This window comes from Alexandromys fortis, unplaced genomic scaffold (assembly GCF_014885135.2).
Source record: "Alexandromys fortis isolate MF-2015 unplaced genomic scaffold, M_Fortis_MF-2015_v1.1 scaffold_268, whole genome shotgun sequence".
Taxonomy (NCBI): Eukaryota; Metazoa; Chordata; class Mammalia; order Rodentia; family Cricetidae; genus Alexandromys; species Alexandromys fortis.
The window spans coordinates 1,431,725-1,447,639 of record NW_026068141.1 but is presented as its reverse complement, the minus strand read 5'-3'; the positions used below and the strand labels follow the sequence as shown (position 1 = coordinate 1,447,639).

At 43.0% G+C, this 15,915-nt stretch overlaps 1 protein-coding gene across 3 annotated transcripts in view; it reads right to left on the bottom strand.

The window, feature by feature from the left end:
• The window catches only part of Mrrf (mitochondrial ribosome recycling factor), a 68,354-nt gene that overhangs the window by 11,369 nt on the left and 41,070 nt on the right, over nucleotides 1–15,915 (bottom strand). For all 3 annotated transcript variants that reach the window (XM_050126802.1, XM_050126800.1, XM_050126801.1), the window contains one exon: nucleotides 725–884. In XM_050126802.1, coding sequence (XP_049982759.1) covers nucleotides 725–884 — 160 coding nt within the window. The remainder of the gene's footprint in view (nucleotides 1–724; nucleotides 885–15,915) is intronic.

The following is a 15,915-nucleotide window of genomic DNA, read 5'->3' as shown; positions in this document are numbered from 1 at the left end:
GCTGTTCTTCCAGTCTCTAATTCGGTTTTGTAGTGATGGGGGAAATGAAGTAAAGTGTCCAGCACAGAGCCTAGCACACAACCTAGGATCAACAGCCTCTTCTCCTCTCCTGTGGATCCTTCCGGGGTCTACAAGGCTAGACTTAGAACAGGGACTTAGTGTTGATCGTGTAAATGAAATGACCAGAGGCATTCTGTTTTGTTGTCCCTGCCTCAGATAGGTGATGTGGGAGTGTCATATCAATCTGTTGATTTCATTGGCTGAGCAATAAAAGAAACTGCTTGGCTGGCCCTGATAGGTTAGAACATAGATGGGAGGAGTAAACAGAATAGAATTCCGGGCGGAAGAGGAAGTGAGGTCAGACTCTGCTCTGCTCCTAGAGAGACGCCATGCTCAGCTCTGCCGGATAGACACGATAGCTCTGTGCTCTGAGGCCAGGATGGACGTAGGTTAGAATCTTCCGGGTAAGTGCACCTTGGGGTGCTTACACACATCATTTGAAATGAGCTAGTCCAGGTGCGAGAATTAGCCTATAAGGGCTAGGGTTCATGGGCCAAGCAGTTCTTAAATGAATACAGTTTGTGTGTTGTTATTTCGGGCATGAGCTAGCCAAGCAGCCGGGGTGTTGGGGACGCAGCCCCGCCGCCACTCCTATTTCAACAGATAGGAGTACACAGATTCCCTGGGTCAGACACAGAAACACTACATCTGTTGGCAACAGTACCTGTTTCTCTATGAGCCTGATGGTGTCCTCCGAGGCTTTGTCCTTTGATTTCTTCAGCTTGTTCATTGCATTAGTGCGAACCTTCCGTAAACTTTCTTTGGCCTTGTTGGTGCTCTGTTTGGCCAGTTTTACCAGCATTTCTCTGTGTTCTCTGGTTACTCTGAAAAAAAGCACACACACACACAAAAATTGAACCAAACTATTTTTTCTGTAAGATGATGACTACCAGTCAAGAATTTAACACCATTCTGTTCACTAGCTCAACAGTCTACAGCTTTGATCTGTTAGCTGACAATCTTCACACTCCTGACAGATGCCAATATACATGCTTAGTTCCCTTTGAGTTATCTGGTAAATCCAAGTAAGAGACATTACGGAACCAGACAGGCGAGGTGGACCCAGAATCAACACTCAGCCAAGCTACTTACAAGATGCAGACATATCTTCTCAAAACCTCAGCTGTCTACCAGGAACCCAACAGGTGGGACGGATTAAATGAACATTTACCATTGACCCTGACACATTTGAAATGTTCAATAAAAGGAACCAATTAGCCACAATTAGCTTTCCCTTCCTCTAAAATGTTCTTTTCCATTCCACAGCAATGCAAATGAGGGACACTAAAGAAATAATGTTATTGCTAAACCTCTACATCACTCAACTTTCAGCTCCTGATTATTATAACACTGAGGAATCACCTCAAAACTAACCTTCACCATCCCAATTACTATGACTAAATAGTTAGGAATCACCTCAAACCCAAGATAGAGCATGAGTCTCCTGAAACACATAACAACCACAGCACCAGTTGACTCAGGAAGCACCTTTGAAAGTATTCAGCAACCTATCAGGGCTTGGTGAATGCTATCAGTCTGGTTTTGTTTTGCTTGCGTGTGCTTGCATGCGTGGCTCTGGCTGCCACTGCGTCCTGAGCGCTGGGATTAAAGGCGTGCATCATTCAGATAAATGTCAGTTTTTATTGTCAGCATCTTCATCATCACAACAATGAGCGTGAACCATTAAGAAAGGCATTTTACCACACACAGTCATTACTATTTCACATTTAATCATTATAACAACCTAGCAACACAGTCCAGCATTAATGTCCTGCCTTCCTTTCTCCATCTTGTAAACACTGAGTGCTAAGAACTGAGATAATGGATTTGGATGAAGCTATTCTCTTCATCCCGCTCCTACAGAATTTAGCTAAGGAGAAAGGCAAGAAGACATTCATCAGAGTGTGATAAGTGCTGTCGTGATCAAAGTAAAAAAGAAAGGGGGGCACAGAGGAGCAGCTCAACAGACCTGTCCTAGAGAAATGACATCTAAATGTGTCAGGTCACTAGGTCAACTCACCACTGCTTTGGGTGTCTTGCTCATAGGCACAAGGAGGAATGCATGTTCCGACCCTAAAATTACACTACACAACTTGCATGATTTAAGAAAATGTGTGTAAAAATGTTGGGCATCAGCTCAGGGCAGAAGCTTCCAGGTCACATTTGTTTCTCTGTACAAGCTGAGATAGAGTGTCCATCAGCCCAAGATGATTATAAAGAAGAGTACCTAATGTGTAGTTTGAGAAATACATGTCTATTGTTATCATCCATGGTGAAGTGTTCTAAACCATAGAGATAGGAGACTGCTTGTCACTGCAGCATAATTTACACTATCCTAACTAGATCTGAAGAGTAAGTTCAAGTTTCTAGTGCTGGCAGGGCAAACAGGATTTCCAAGAAAAAGCATGTGTAAAAGCTTTGAGGTGTTTCATTTGAGGAACCAGAAGAGCAGATAACAATAAAAGGAGTAACAAGAGATGAAGGCTTGAAAGCTATATCCTGGATGGTCTTACTAGATCATGAACCTGTCCTAGTGAGGTTACTATTGCTGTGATGAAATACCACAACCAAAAGTAACTTGGGAGGAAAGGGCTTATTTGGCTTATACTTCATCATCACTATTCATCACTGAAGGAAGTCAGGATAGGAACTCAAACCATAGGAACCTGTAGGCAGGAGCTAATAAAGACACTATGGAGGGGTGCTGCTTACTGGCTTCCTCAGCCTGCCTTCTTATGGAACCCAGGACCACAAGTTCAAGGATAGAGCCATTCCCAATGGGCTGGGCCCTCCTCTATCAATGTCCCAGGCTTGACTATAGTCTGATCTTCCGGAGGCATTTTTTCAGTTGAGGCTCTCTCCTCTCTGATGATTCTGTGTCAATTCAAATAACACTAGCCACCAAAACCCCATTTTTATAGGTGAAGAAAATCAGGTCCAACCAAATGTGGTATCTTTGTTGCTATTTGGAGATCTTTGAGACAGGGTCTCACTATGTCACCCACAATCTCCCAAGTGCTACGATTACAGACATATGCTGCCAGGCCCAGCCTAAATTTGGAATATTATTTGAAGTCAAACCCAGAATGGCCTGTCTCAAAAGTCATTGACTGATTTTATAACAAACTCCTCTGCCCCTGAGATCAACAATCCTGGATGAGCTGAGCAAGCACAGTACCAAGTTCAAGGCATGGTAGTAGTGATTCAATGGCAGAACTCTCCCAAGTTCTGGGTACATGCTCAGTGTGCCGGCGAGGGAGGACACATGGTAAATATTTCGTGGCATCTACATATTGTTTTCTTCCATGACCAAAAGAATTTAAATAAAGGCAGTCTCTAAAGACAAAGCAGACAGTCAAATTATGTGATCACTAAGCACCTCCAAACCCCTCCTCAAATTAAGAGTCCCATTTTTCCTAAGCAAAAAACTGAGTCTCAGTGATGTTAAGTGACCGGCCCACAGGTTTGAGTGACAAGACTGGGATTCAAACCTAGATCTTTCTGGCCTGTATCCTTGTAATCTATTTCAAATAAATCATGAACTTTTGCTTCCAGGCAGAAAGCTTTCAAAGTCGTAATACGAAGCTTGGGACTGAAAAGGACAAAACCACCATGTCAGGAGTTTAGGGATTTGGATCTGATCTTGTTACTTTTATGGTTTTTAATTCACTGAATGAAAATCATGCTGACATGTTTAGGTCCCTTTTTTGTTTTGCCAAAGCATATGTCAGTATAAAGAAGGAGCAGGAAATTAAAACTTGATCCACTGATTCAAAAAACCTAATCCTGCTGAAATACTAGGAGGAGCAGAAAAGAAACGAAGCTAAGGCTGGAAGAAACCTTTTAAACCTCTCCAAAAAGATCTTCTTAAAGTACTTCAATCTTGTGTTTCATACAGAATCTGCAATAGGTATCCCACATTGAAAAACCTTTAATAAAGAAAGTTAACCAGCTTCTCACTGCTTTGTTTATATTTCAAATGGAAAAATCCCACACATTTTATAGAAGCATAAATTGGGACTCGAAAAGCCTCAAGAATAAAAGGTTATATAAAAAATGTTATCATTACATGTAAGGTAGCCTTAATACAATGTATTATTTTACATAAATGTTATTACCACAAACTAACAGCAGTTTCTAAGTGTAACAGTGTATAACTATTACTGACATTTTCAAATAAAAACATGCTTTAGGATTGACAGTCACAGCCAACTGTCAAAAACTATATTGGGAAAAGAAGAGGGAGATGCAGTCAGAATGGGGAAAGGTGAGAAAGCTGGATATTGGGCACAGGAAGGGTCAAAAGGAAGAAGGGCAGCTGCACTGCTGGATACTGAGCTTGTACTGCACAGTAATTACAAGAGCAGACACCTAGGGCAACAGTACCCTGAAGACAGTCATCCATGAGAAAGCTACTTAATCAAAGAGGACAGAAAATGACATCGCAGAGACTAGTTCAGAGAAGCAGATACAACAAGGAGAAAGTACCGAGAGAGACGGCAGCATAGTAGCCTCAAATACATGAGAGTGTTTATGGATGTCTTAATCAAACACATTTAATTGCTTCCTCATGAAGCAACAAGAGCACATCTGTTTTAGAAAAGAAACATACCACATTATATTATGGAAATATCTTAATCCCTTTCCAGTCCAGTGATTAATACATCAGATCATCTGCAGCTCACATTCATGGGGCTCTGGGAGTGGACTCACGGTTGTGTTCCAGGCGCCTGACTGTCCACTCTACATTGTGCCCATTTGCTTCTCAAGCAACGGCTGAGGCCCTTCCACTGCATGCCACCAGGTCCTGTGCTAGCTGACACACACTACAGAGAGGCATGCCTAGTCGTTCCCCAGACACTGAAAAAAGGTATTATGACTAGAGTGGAGAGAGCAGGAGGTAAGGACACCCAAAGTGAGGAGGCTGGCAGGGCTGACAGGTTCAAAACCACACAGTGTCATACTAAATCATATGCAATGGACTGTTAGCCAGCCTTCAAGAGGAACGTAATTCTGATACATGCATACATTGATAAACCCAAGTGAAATAAAATCAGCTCAGACAGACACACACTGCATGACTCCATCTCTATAAGATTCCTAAAGTAGTCAGAGGCTGAAAGCAGAATGGTTTCCAGGGATCTCGTGTGTGTGTGTGTGTGTGTGTGTGTGTGTGTGTGTGTGTGTGTGTGTAACTCTTTTATATACACAGTTTCAGCTTTATAAGATGAAAAGCATTGACACAAACTGACAATTTTTAATGCGTATTTTATCAATTTGTTTGTTTTTTGAGACAGGGTTTCTTTGTACAGCCCTGGCTGTCCTGGAACTTGCTCTGTAGACCATGCTGGCCTCGAACTCAGAGATCCACCAGTCTCCATTCCTCTGGGATTAAAGGTGTGTGCCACCACCACTGCTTGGCTCATAACTATTTTTAAGGGAGGAATTTTAGCAAATTCTTTTACAAACAATGTGAAACACCACAAAAGAGCTCAAAAGCTAAAGGAGATCTGACTGGGCCTGTATTTTGTATAGACAGCAATGTGCACACCATATCTAAGCAGAGGGAAACTATGTGGAAACCCCTGGGCAGAGAGAGGGAAGCTGGAGACCCACCCCATAGCAGCTTCTTGGCTGGGTGATGAAGACAGCAGTTTTTTCCACTAGGGTCAAACAGCCCTCCCAGCATGATGCAGGAGTTTTGGCTGAGCTGGCAGGGTCATACTTTGTTTGTACAAATTCCGCCAAGCAGGTCTTCCAGTAACATCCTGGATGGGGGCCTTCCTTCAGAATTCCTTGAGCATGTTCCCATGAACAATAAGCAGAGGGCATGCCCTGCTGGTAACCAACACACAGAAAAACCCACTGGCTGAAATGATACTTCTCATTGTTTCTACCAAACAGGACATATGTACAATGCTATACACCAGCCAGGGAAATCCCTGCTAAGTTGGGTCATTACAGCAAAACCCCACTATGATGTCTTTGGTTACTTAAAAGGTGGCATTAAACACAGAAAAATGATTTGAGACCAGCCTGGTCTACAGAGCTAGTTCCAGGACAGGCTCAAAAACCACAGAGAAACCCTGTCTCAAAAAACCAAAACACACACACACACACACACACACACACACACAGAAAAATGAGCTCATCCTAGAGCTCTGCCACTTGTTGGCTCTAGAACTCTGCATAGTAGACTCAACCTTTCCAAACTCGGTTTCTTCATGTTCAGCGTGAGTATGGCTACTAGTAAGAGGAGGATGCAAGGATGAAATGAAATGATGGGTGGCAAGGCCCTGGCACACTGCCAGCACATATGCGCTGCAGGAGCGCTACACAGGGTGGCTACACTAATTATTCTAACCACAGAATCTCCAAGACCTAGGGACAATAGGATGTGAGGGGTGAGGGAAAAAACACTTGAAAAGGATTTGGTTCCTTGAAGCTTTTGTTCACAGAATCAACAGAAAGCAGTGAAGGTAGGTAGAAGGACAGAGGCCAAGCCTGGTGGCATAGCCTATAATCTTGATTACTTGGGAGGCTAACAGGAGAGGGCTGCCATGTTTAAGATCTTCCTGGACTATACAGAGTAAGTTCAAGGCTCGTCTGGGCAACTTTGTGAGAGCCCGCCTCAAAGCAAAAACTAAGGGCTCAATGGAGGGAAGTCCTAGGTTCAGGACTCAGGTACTACCAAGAAAGGAAATGAACAGAAAGAGAGGGCAGCAGCAGGCAACGGGCCACAGAGGCCTGGACTTCTTTCCAATAGCAAGGGGCAGAAAGCGAAGAAGGCAGCTGCATTCCACGGAACAGCACATCAAAACACGTCTCTGATAATTCCAGAGAGAAAGCTTGCCACCCCGTCACTGGGCAGCTAGGAGCCTCCCCCACAGTCAGCAGTAGACACATGCCCTGCTTCATTGTTTGCTGGAAGGAGCTGCTCAATGCTTTGGGGCTATGAGACCTGAAGGAAATGTTTTTGTTTATGCAGCCCAGCCGGATTTCCTGTTTCTAAGTATCCCCCCATTAACCTATCTTGCATACATTAATGTCTTATAAAGACAACAGACTAAAGAGAATCATACATTTGAGAAGGCTTTCTACCACCTAAGCTAATTTTTAGTCTTCCTTAGGGACACAACTGGCCACATGCATTCAAAGGACTGTACACTGACTAAAGTCCAGGTAAGCATAACAGAAAGAAAAAGAATGAGTCCTAACTCCAGCTGCCTGCTGCACGGTCTCCATTACATCACCTATTTTCTTCTCACTCAGCTAGAAGGACCAGAACCCAATCCCTGGACTAAGTGGACAGAACCCTTGCTGAGGCTCCCACAAACATGAATGAGTACAGGTTTAGTGGACAAGTGACAGCTGACCTCTAACCTCTGCTCTGCCACCATTAGTCAGAGTGACCATGGACACTGGCTTTTGCTCTCTGAACTGCAGCTGTCATCTGGAGAAGTACTTGAGGAAGGTCTGAAGACACTGGCGGGATTTGAGGACCAGATCTTCCATGTCTAAGTTTGTCTTGGTTTCCCTGTCTGTCAAACATGTCTAATTGTACTTGAGAGAATTAAATAAGTCAGTAACCGTGATGGTACACAGTGACGGTTCATAAACATTATTACTACTACTTTCTCATCTATTGAACACAGAACTAGGAGTGGGTTAGGTTTAAAATGTCGCCTCTTGGTCCATTAAGATGGCTCAGCTGGTAAATGCACTTACTACCAAGCCTGACAACCTGAGTGTGATTCCTAGAACCACATGACAGCAGGAGAGGACCAACTCCTCCACACATGTGCTGTAGCATATACACCACAAGCAATGAAAAGTAAGTGTTCTTAAAATACTGTCTTCCACAAAGAACAAATGGTAGACGCTGGTTAAGGAAAAGAATATGTAGGTACTAAACTATTTTAAGTTGTCAATAACACAGAAAATAAATAATGGAGGTCTAGGGTATAAATCAGTGGTAAGCACTTGTCAAGCACGTGCAAAGTTCGTTTCCACACCCAGCACCAAAAAGGGGCAAGAAACTAAAAGGGGCCATCATCTACTGAGGAAGATAGCACATCAGCTACAAGCTTAGGCTCTAGGGAAAAGTGACCTTCACTTACTGACTGTGCGACACTAGGCACAGAGAACCAAAGAATGTCCTTGCTCTATGACAAAACAGGGATGATAACCTAGGACCCCAAAGGATTATATGAACATATTAGATGATACGCAATAGCACCAGGAAGAGCAGGGTGCATATAGCAGATGCTCATACTCATTTATACTGCAAACACTGGTCCTATATTACATACTTACTACATGCTAAGCCCTGTTCCTGGGGCTAGGGATACATAGATGAATAAAATAGACAAAGCTCTTCCTCTATCTTCCCAAAGCACTCACATTCTAGCAAAGGGAAAACAGACAGTAAATAAATGTACAAGATCGCATAAGTGTATGAAGAAAATAAAGCAAGACAAAGATATATGGAGGACCTTGTTATCCATGGTATAGTGATATGCTGCTCAACTGTATCTACCTTATCATCTGATGCTAACATCTTTTCTGCTTCAGAAATAATAACAGCTTCAGAGCTCCTTCCGAGTGCCAGGCTCTAAGCTGATGCATGCTGTTGTGCATTAACTTGGTGAATGTCACAACACTCCAGTGGCCTTAGTGTTATTACCTGGGTTTTATAGATTATAAAGCAGAGACTCAGACAAATGAAGCAGCAGGCCTGCTAGACCTGGAATCTGAGGCCAATGTGGCCTCAGTCCTGAATTTCACACCTTCTGCTACAGCCTCATTGTTGGTTAGTCAAATCCAGCAGCTGGACTTACAAGTGCACTCTACACTATGATATGCTTACATATGTAACAAGAAGAGACGGTTTGCTGAATTTGCCTGAACAATAAATGGTCCTACAAGGAATGGTAGATAGAGGACAATGGCACAAGGGCAGGAAGAGAACCAGCCATTGCTAAAGTACAGTTTGAAGCCACTAACCCCCTTTCAAGATTACCAGCAATCTATATACATGTGGGTTGTGTAATGAAATGGCTTTACCAATACTTCTTGGAATGTGCCAATCATGCACACTACCCCATAACAAGATCTATAAAGCAAGGCCAGAACCAAATGGAACAATAGATAATATAGTTAGAACACGGGCTCCGGAAGCAGATGGGTTCAAGTCTAAAATGCGGCTCTTCCACTTACTAATCTGTGACCTTGGGCAAGTTATTTAAACTTCCCAAGCCCAGTTTCCTCGTTTATACTACAGTCACTTCAAAAGGATATTTCTAGGCAGCTGAAGAAAAATGAGACAACTATGAAAAGATATGTGCAAAAAAAAAAAATAAAGCAGCCTGTGGTACTAAAGACATTTCATCCTATTTCCATAAACTAAGGACAAATGTTCCTTGGTTTATGATGGGACATGTCCTGATGAGCTCATTATAAACTAAAAATAACCTAATGAAGCATACTACTTCACACACCTCGTCCTCCAGGCCATCAGGCAGCGGGCAGGGGCTCACTATCCCCACAGGGTGGGAGCACTGTAAAGCTGCTGTCCACTTCTCATTTATTACATTCTTTCCCTTTCCCCTGCTGTCAGATCTACACTGCAATCGAGCAGTCCCAGTGACTCCTGCCCTCCTCTCCCCTTCATCCTTCACAGGATCCTCCCAGTCATTCTTCACAAGAGTAAATGCTGTGATTATTCCATCTTGTACACAAAGAATGTGGGGCTCAGAGAGTTGGTATATCTTGCCCAAGGATGCAGCATGTTTTTATTGGTTTTCTTAGGGTTGTAATCCAGCTGTCATAGCTTTCTCTATACAAAGCAATTTCCCTCCCCACAAAACTCAACTGGGGACCATCCTAATCAACCTATTATTGTGGAAAAATTTCCTGGAGAAATTGTGTATCCATGTATGGGGAAATGTTGAGGTCAGCCTGAGGGAATGATAGCTGAGACTTCTTGTGATCTTGGGAGTTCTCTGGTCTGATTCTATAGGAAATTCTCTTTTGATTACCTCAGAATTTTGGTCTGGGGGAAGAAGACAGCAAGACATCAGCTCCACCATGTACAGAAGAGAGATGGTAAACATGGAACAATGAGCCTTGGTAGAAACAGGCCACTGGCTGAGGAGTGTCAAGGATAGCCAGGATCTCTGTCTTTACCAGAAACATAAAGTCAGTCTATACCAGACTGTAATTCATATTCAAAGAATAAACCAAGTGCTTATTAACAATCAAACTACAGTGCTCCAGAACAACTTAAATTTCAAGATAATTACAGCATAATGACTCAACTCCTCCCATCCCTAAAAGTGGAGCAGAAAAAAAAGTCATGACCATGTGGCTGGGAGACAGGTTAGTTTGGAGGAGGAAAGAAAGTGATAAGGACTAGAAGAGAATCCACGACCAACAACAACAACAACAAAAAAGTAGCCTTGATTTTACTACCAAATAAGTAGGATTTTTAAAAAGGCTGTGTCTAAGAATTATTTAGCCAGGAGAATTAATTCAAACACTGCAAGACAAGGAATTTAAAAGGCCTGTGACAGGTCTCAAGGAAGAAGTCACAGATTTAATATCTGATAACTCTTTAAAAATCATTGACACAATCTCATTTTATAGATAAGGAGGCCAAATTCAAAAAGTTAAACATTTACCGGGGGTCTCCACTGTGGGAGGTACTCACACCAGTATAACTACCCTCCCTAGATTGGCTTTGAGGGGTACAGATTTCCACAGCTTCCAGTTCTCAAACTGCCAACCCTCCAGGACATTCAGCTGAGATCATTCCCAAACAGACTCCCTGGTTATTCCCAGGCAATAACCAACCATTTCTGGAACAGGACTGACTAACACAGGCCTCCTCCAGGGGTGAGCCCTGCCCAGAAACACCCAGAAATCTGGGTGTACTACAGGAAGTGTCTTTTCCAACCTTTGTCCATTTCTTTTTCTTGGATCCGCTTGCTGTGGGATAATGTTTTTGTACACTGTAAAGGTTTGTCACTTGTATTGGTTCAATAAAATGCTGATTGGCCAGTAGCCAGGTGTTACAAGAAGGGCCACTTGTTTCCTTCCCAGCTGCTCAGCAGCTCAGCCCCAAAATAACCACTCAGAAACTATTATTAATTAAATCACTGCTTGGCCTATTAGCTCTAACTTGTTATCGGCTAGCTTTTACATATTAATTTAACCCATTTCTATTAATCTGTGTATCTCCATGTTGCTGTGGCTTACCTGGGTAAAGTTTCATCTGGCTCCAGTGGGGCTACATGGCTTCTCTCGACTCTGTCCTTCTTTCTCCCATCATTCAATTTAGTTTCCCCTGCCTAACTAAGTTTTGCACTGCTATAGGTTCAAAGCAGTTTCTTTATTCATTAATGGTAATCACAGCATACAGAGGGGAATCCCACATCAGTCAGGCATGAAGTATAGGTGGGGCAACCAGACTAGAAAAATTTTGAGAAGAGGAAAGACATAGAGCAGTCAAAGATACAGCCAGATGCAAGGAAGCAGGATAAGAATGCCTCACTGATAAAAGGTACAAAGCCACATGGCTAAACACAGACAATTATGGGTTAATTTAAGTTGTGAGAGCTAGTTAATAAGCCTGAGCTAATAGGCCAAACAGTTTCATTATTAATATGAGCCTCTGTGTGTTTCTTTGGGACTGAATGGCTGTGGGTCTGGGTGGGAGACAGAAACTCCATCTAGAAATTGTGCCCACCATGGGGCAAGAATGTCCACATAAAGCCTGAGAAAGCTTAACAAAAAAAAAAAAAAAGGATTCTAGAGAGATAAGAACAGAGTCAAGCACAGCTTCCTGGTAACCATCTTTTTTCCGGTAGACTTTGTTTGCTAGAGCCAAGCAGAGGCATGGCTCCTTTTAAGAGAGGCTTCCTGACCCAGGTTTAGCTGCAAAAACCTCACAGCTCTTTTAAGAGGTTCTGCCACCAAACACTTAAATGGTGTTTATGAGCGGTCAGTGTCAGCAGCATGCTTCTTGGTGGTGGCAGAGTTGTGGCAATGAGCATGGCTCCTGCCAGTACCTCCACCATGAAGCTAGACTATCAGAAAACTAAGGAACAGGGTGGAGTCAACTACCAAAGCCATATCTTTAATCCTAGCCATTTGGTTTAGCAGATTTAAGACTCATGCGCTCAAAAAAAAAAAAATAGAGATATACAGTAAAGACAGACTGAGATGGAAAACAAAAAAACCTCTAAACAGTTTACAGTGTGTTTAAAAATATAGATAGACTTGGGAGGAAAAAGAAAAAGCGCAGTAAACGTCTTAAAAAAAAAAAAAAAAAAAAAAAGAAAAACTCCAAAAAATCAGTCGCCCTCCTATACACAAACGATATGGAAGCAGAGAGGGAAATCAGAGAAACATCACCTTTCACGATAGCCACAAACAGCATAAAATATCTTGGAGTAACTCTAACCAAGGAAGTGAAAGATCTATTTGACAAGAACTTTAAGGCATTGAAGAAAGAAATTGAAGAGGATACCAGAAAATGGAAGGATCTCCCTTGCTCTTGGATTGGGAGGATCAACATAGTAAAAATGGCAATTCTACCAAAGGCAATTTATAGATTCAATGCAATCCCCATCAAGGTCCCATCAAAATTCTTCACAGATCTTGAGAGGACAATAATCAACTTTATATGGAAAAACAAAAAACCCAGGATTGCCAAAACAATCTTATATAATAAAGGAACTTCGGGAGGCATTACCATCCCTGACTTCAAACTCTATTACAGAGCTTCAGTATTGAAAACAGCTTGGTATTGGCATAAAAACAGAGAAGTCGACCAATGGAATCGTATAGAAGACCCAGATTTTAACCCACAAACCTATGAACACCTCATTTTCGATAAAGGAGCTAAAAGTATACAATGGAAGAAAGAAAGCATCTTCAACAAATGGTGCTGGCACAACTGGATGTCAACCTGTAGAAGAATGAAAATAGACCCATATCTATCACCATGCACAAAACTCAAGTCCAAATGGATCAAAGACTTCAATATCAATCTGAACACACTGAATCTGATAGAAGAGAAAGTGGGAAGTACCCTACAACAGATGGGCACAGGCGATCGCTTCCTATGTATAACCCCAGCAGCACAGACATTAAGGGCAACATTGAATAAATGGGACCTCCTGAAACTGAGAAGCTTCTGCAAAGCAAAGGACACTGTCACTAAGACAAAAATGCAACCTACTGACTGGGAGAAGATCTTCACCACCCCACAACAGACAAAGGTCTGATCTCCAAAATATATAAAGAACTAAAGAAACTAGACTTTAAAATGCTAATTAACCCAATTAAAAAATGGGGCACTGATCTGAACAGAGAATTCTCAACAGAAGAAGTTCAAATGGCCAAAAGGCACTTAAGGTTATGCTCAACCTCCTTAGCGATCAGGGAAATGCAAATCAAAACAACTTTGAGATATCATCTTACACCTGTCAGAATGGCTAAAATCAAAAACACCAATGATAGCCTTTGCTGGAGAGGTTGTGGAGAAAGGGGTACCCTCATCCATTGCTGGTGGGAATGCAATCTTGTGCAACCACTTTGGAAAGCAGTATGGTGGTTTCTCAGGAAATTCGGGATCAACCTACCCCTGGACCCAGCAATGCCACTCTTGGGAATATACCCAAGAGATGCCCTATCATATGACAAAAGCATTTGTTCAACTATGTTCATAGCAGCATTGTTTGTAATAGCCAGAACCTGGAAACAACCTAGATGTCCTTCAATGGAAGAATGGATAAAGAAAGTGTGGAATATATATACATTAGAATACTACTCAGCGGTAAAAAACAATGACTTCTCGAATTTTGCATGCAAATGGATGGAAATAGAAAACACTATCCTGAGTGAGGTAACCCAGACCCAAAAAGATGAACATGGGATGTACTCACTCATAATTGGTTTCTAGAGATAAATAAAGGTCAGTGAGTCTATAATTTGATCTCCTAAAGAAGCTAAATAAGAAGGTGATCCCAAAGAAAAACATATAGCTATCCTCCTGATTATGGGAAGTAGACAAGATTGCCGGGCAAAAAATGGGATCTTGGGGGTGGGGTGGGAGGCGGGTAAGGGGAGATGGAGAGAGAAAAGTGAGAAGGGGAGGTTGGGGGGAACTTGGGAAGCAGGATGTTTGGGATAAAGGAAGATTGGATAGGGGAGCAGGGAAGCACATATCTTAATTAAGGGAGTCATCTTAGGGTTGGCAAGAGACTTGGTGCTAGAGGGGCTCCCAGGTGCCCAGGGCGATGTCCCCAGTTAGTTCCTGGGGCAGCTGAGGACAGAGAACCTGAAATGACCCTATCCTATAGCCATACTGATGAATATCTTGCATATCACCATAGAACCTTCATCTGGAGATGGATGGAGATACAGACAGAGACCCACACTGGAGCACCGGACTGAGCTCCCAATGTCCCAAGGAGGAGCAGAAGGAGGGAAAATATGAGCAAAGAAGTCAGGACCATGAGGGGTGCACCCACCCACGGAGACAGTGGGGCTGATCTATTGTGAGCTCACCAAGGCCAGCTGGACTGTGACTGAAAAAGCATGGGATAAAACCGGACTCTCTGAATATGGCGGACAATGAGGGCTGCTGAGAAGCCAAGGACAATGGCACTGGGTTTTGATCCTACTTCATGTTCTGGCTTTGTGGGAGCCTAGCCAGTTTGGATGTTCACCTTCTTAGACTAAGATGGAGAGGGGAGGACTTTGGACTTTCAACAGGGCAGGGAACCCTGACTGCCCTTCAGACTGGAGAGGGAGGGGGAGAGGAGTGGGGGGAGGGAGAGAGGGGGGGGAGGAGGGGGAGGGGAAAGGGAGGCGGGGAGGGAAATGGGAGGCGGGGAGGAGGCGGAAATTTTTTTTTCAATAAAAAATTATATTAAAAAAAAGAAAAAGAAAAAGAGGGCCAGATAGTGGTGACGCACACCTTTAATCCCAGCACTCGAGAGGCAGAGGCAAGCGATCCCTGTGAGTTCAAGGCCTGGTCTACAGGTTCCAGGTTCCAAAGCTACAGAGAAACCCTATCTCAAAAAACCAAAAGTGAAAAATAAAAATAAAAGAAATAGAATAAGGGAAAAAACACATAAAGATGGAAAATATACAAAGAGTCTGGATACCTTATATTACTGTGCTGTCTGAATTGTTTGACTGCTGAGGAAGGAGCAACAGTTGCTGCTGGATTAATCCAACCTACTGAATTAAAATTTTGAAAATGCCTTGACTTCAAAATTTAAGTCAAATGACTTCAAAATTTAAGTAAAAAGGTATGTTACTTTGGAGAAGAGGTTTTGCTTTTGTTTCCACAGGAAATGAGAGGCTGTGGATTCATTCCTGGTTAAGAATAATAAGGCACTAGCCAGCCATCAGGCAAGCTTCCTTGCAGGTAGGCTATTCCAACACATGGCCCCCCTCATCGATCTGACCTTTATAAATTACAAGGCCCATTCCACCACCCATCTCCTGCGACCTCAAGGAACTCCGAACCACAGGCTGCAACAGTACCTAGCAGACCAAGAGTAAGTGATCAGCTAGCCAGCTGAACAACCCACTCTCTAGGCAAAACCCTGGGCCCCTCCCCCACCTGCAACATGTTCTCTACCCAGCCAGAGTGCAGGTAGGCTGCTTCAACACCCCCCCCCAATCAATCTGACTCTATAAGCTATAAGGACCACTCTGTCCCCAAACCCACCCATCCCCTGCTACCTTAGAGGAACTCTGAACCATAGGCTGCAACTGCACACAGAGGGCTAAGAAGCTGCAACTGCACACAGTGGACCAAGAGATCAGCAGCTC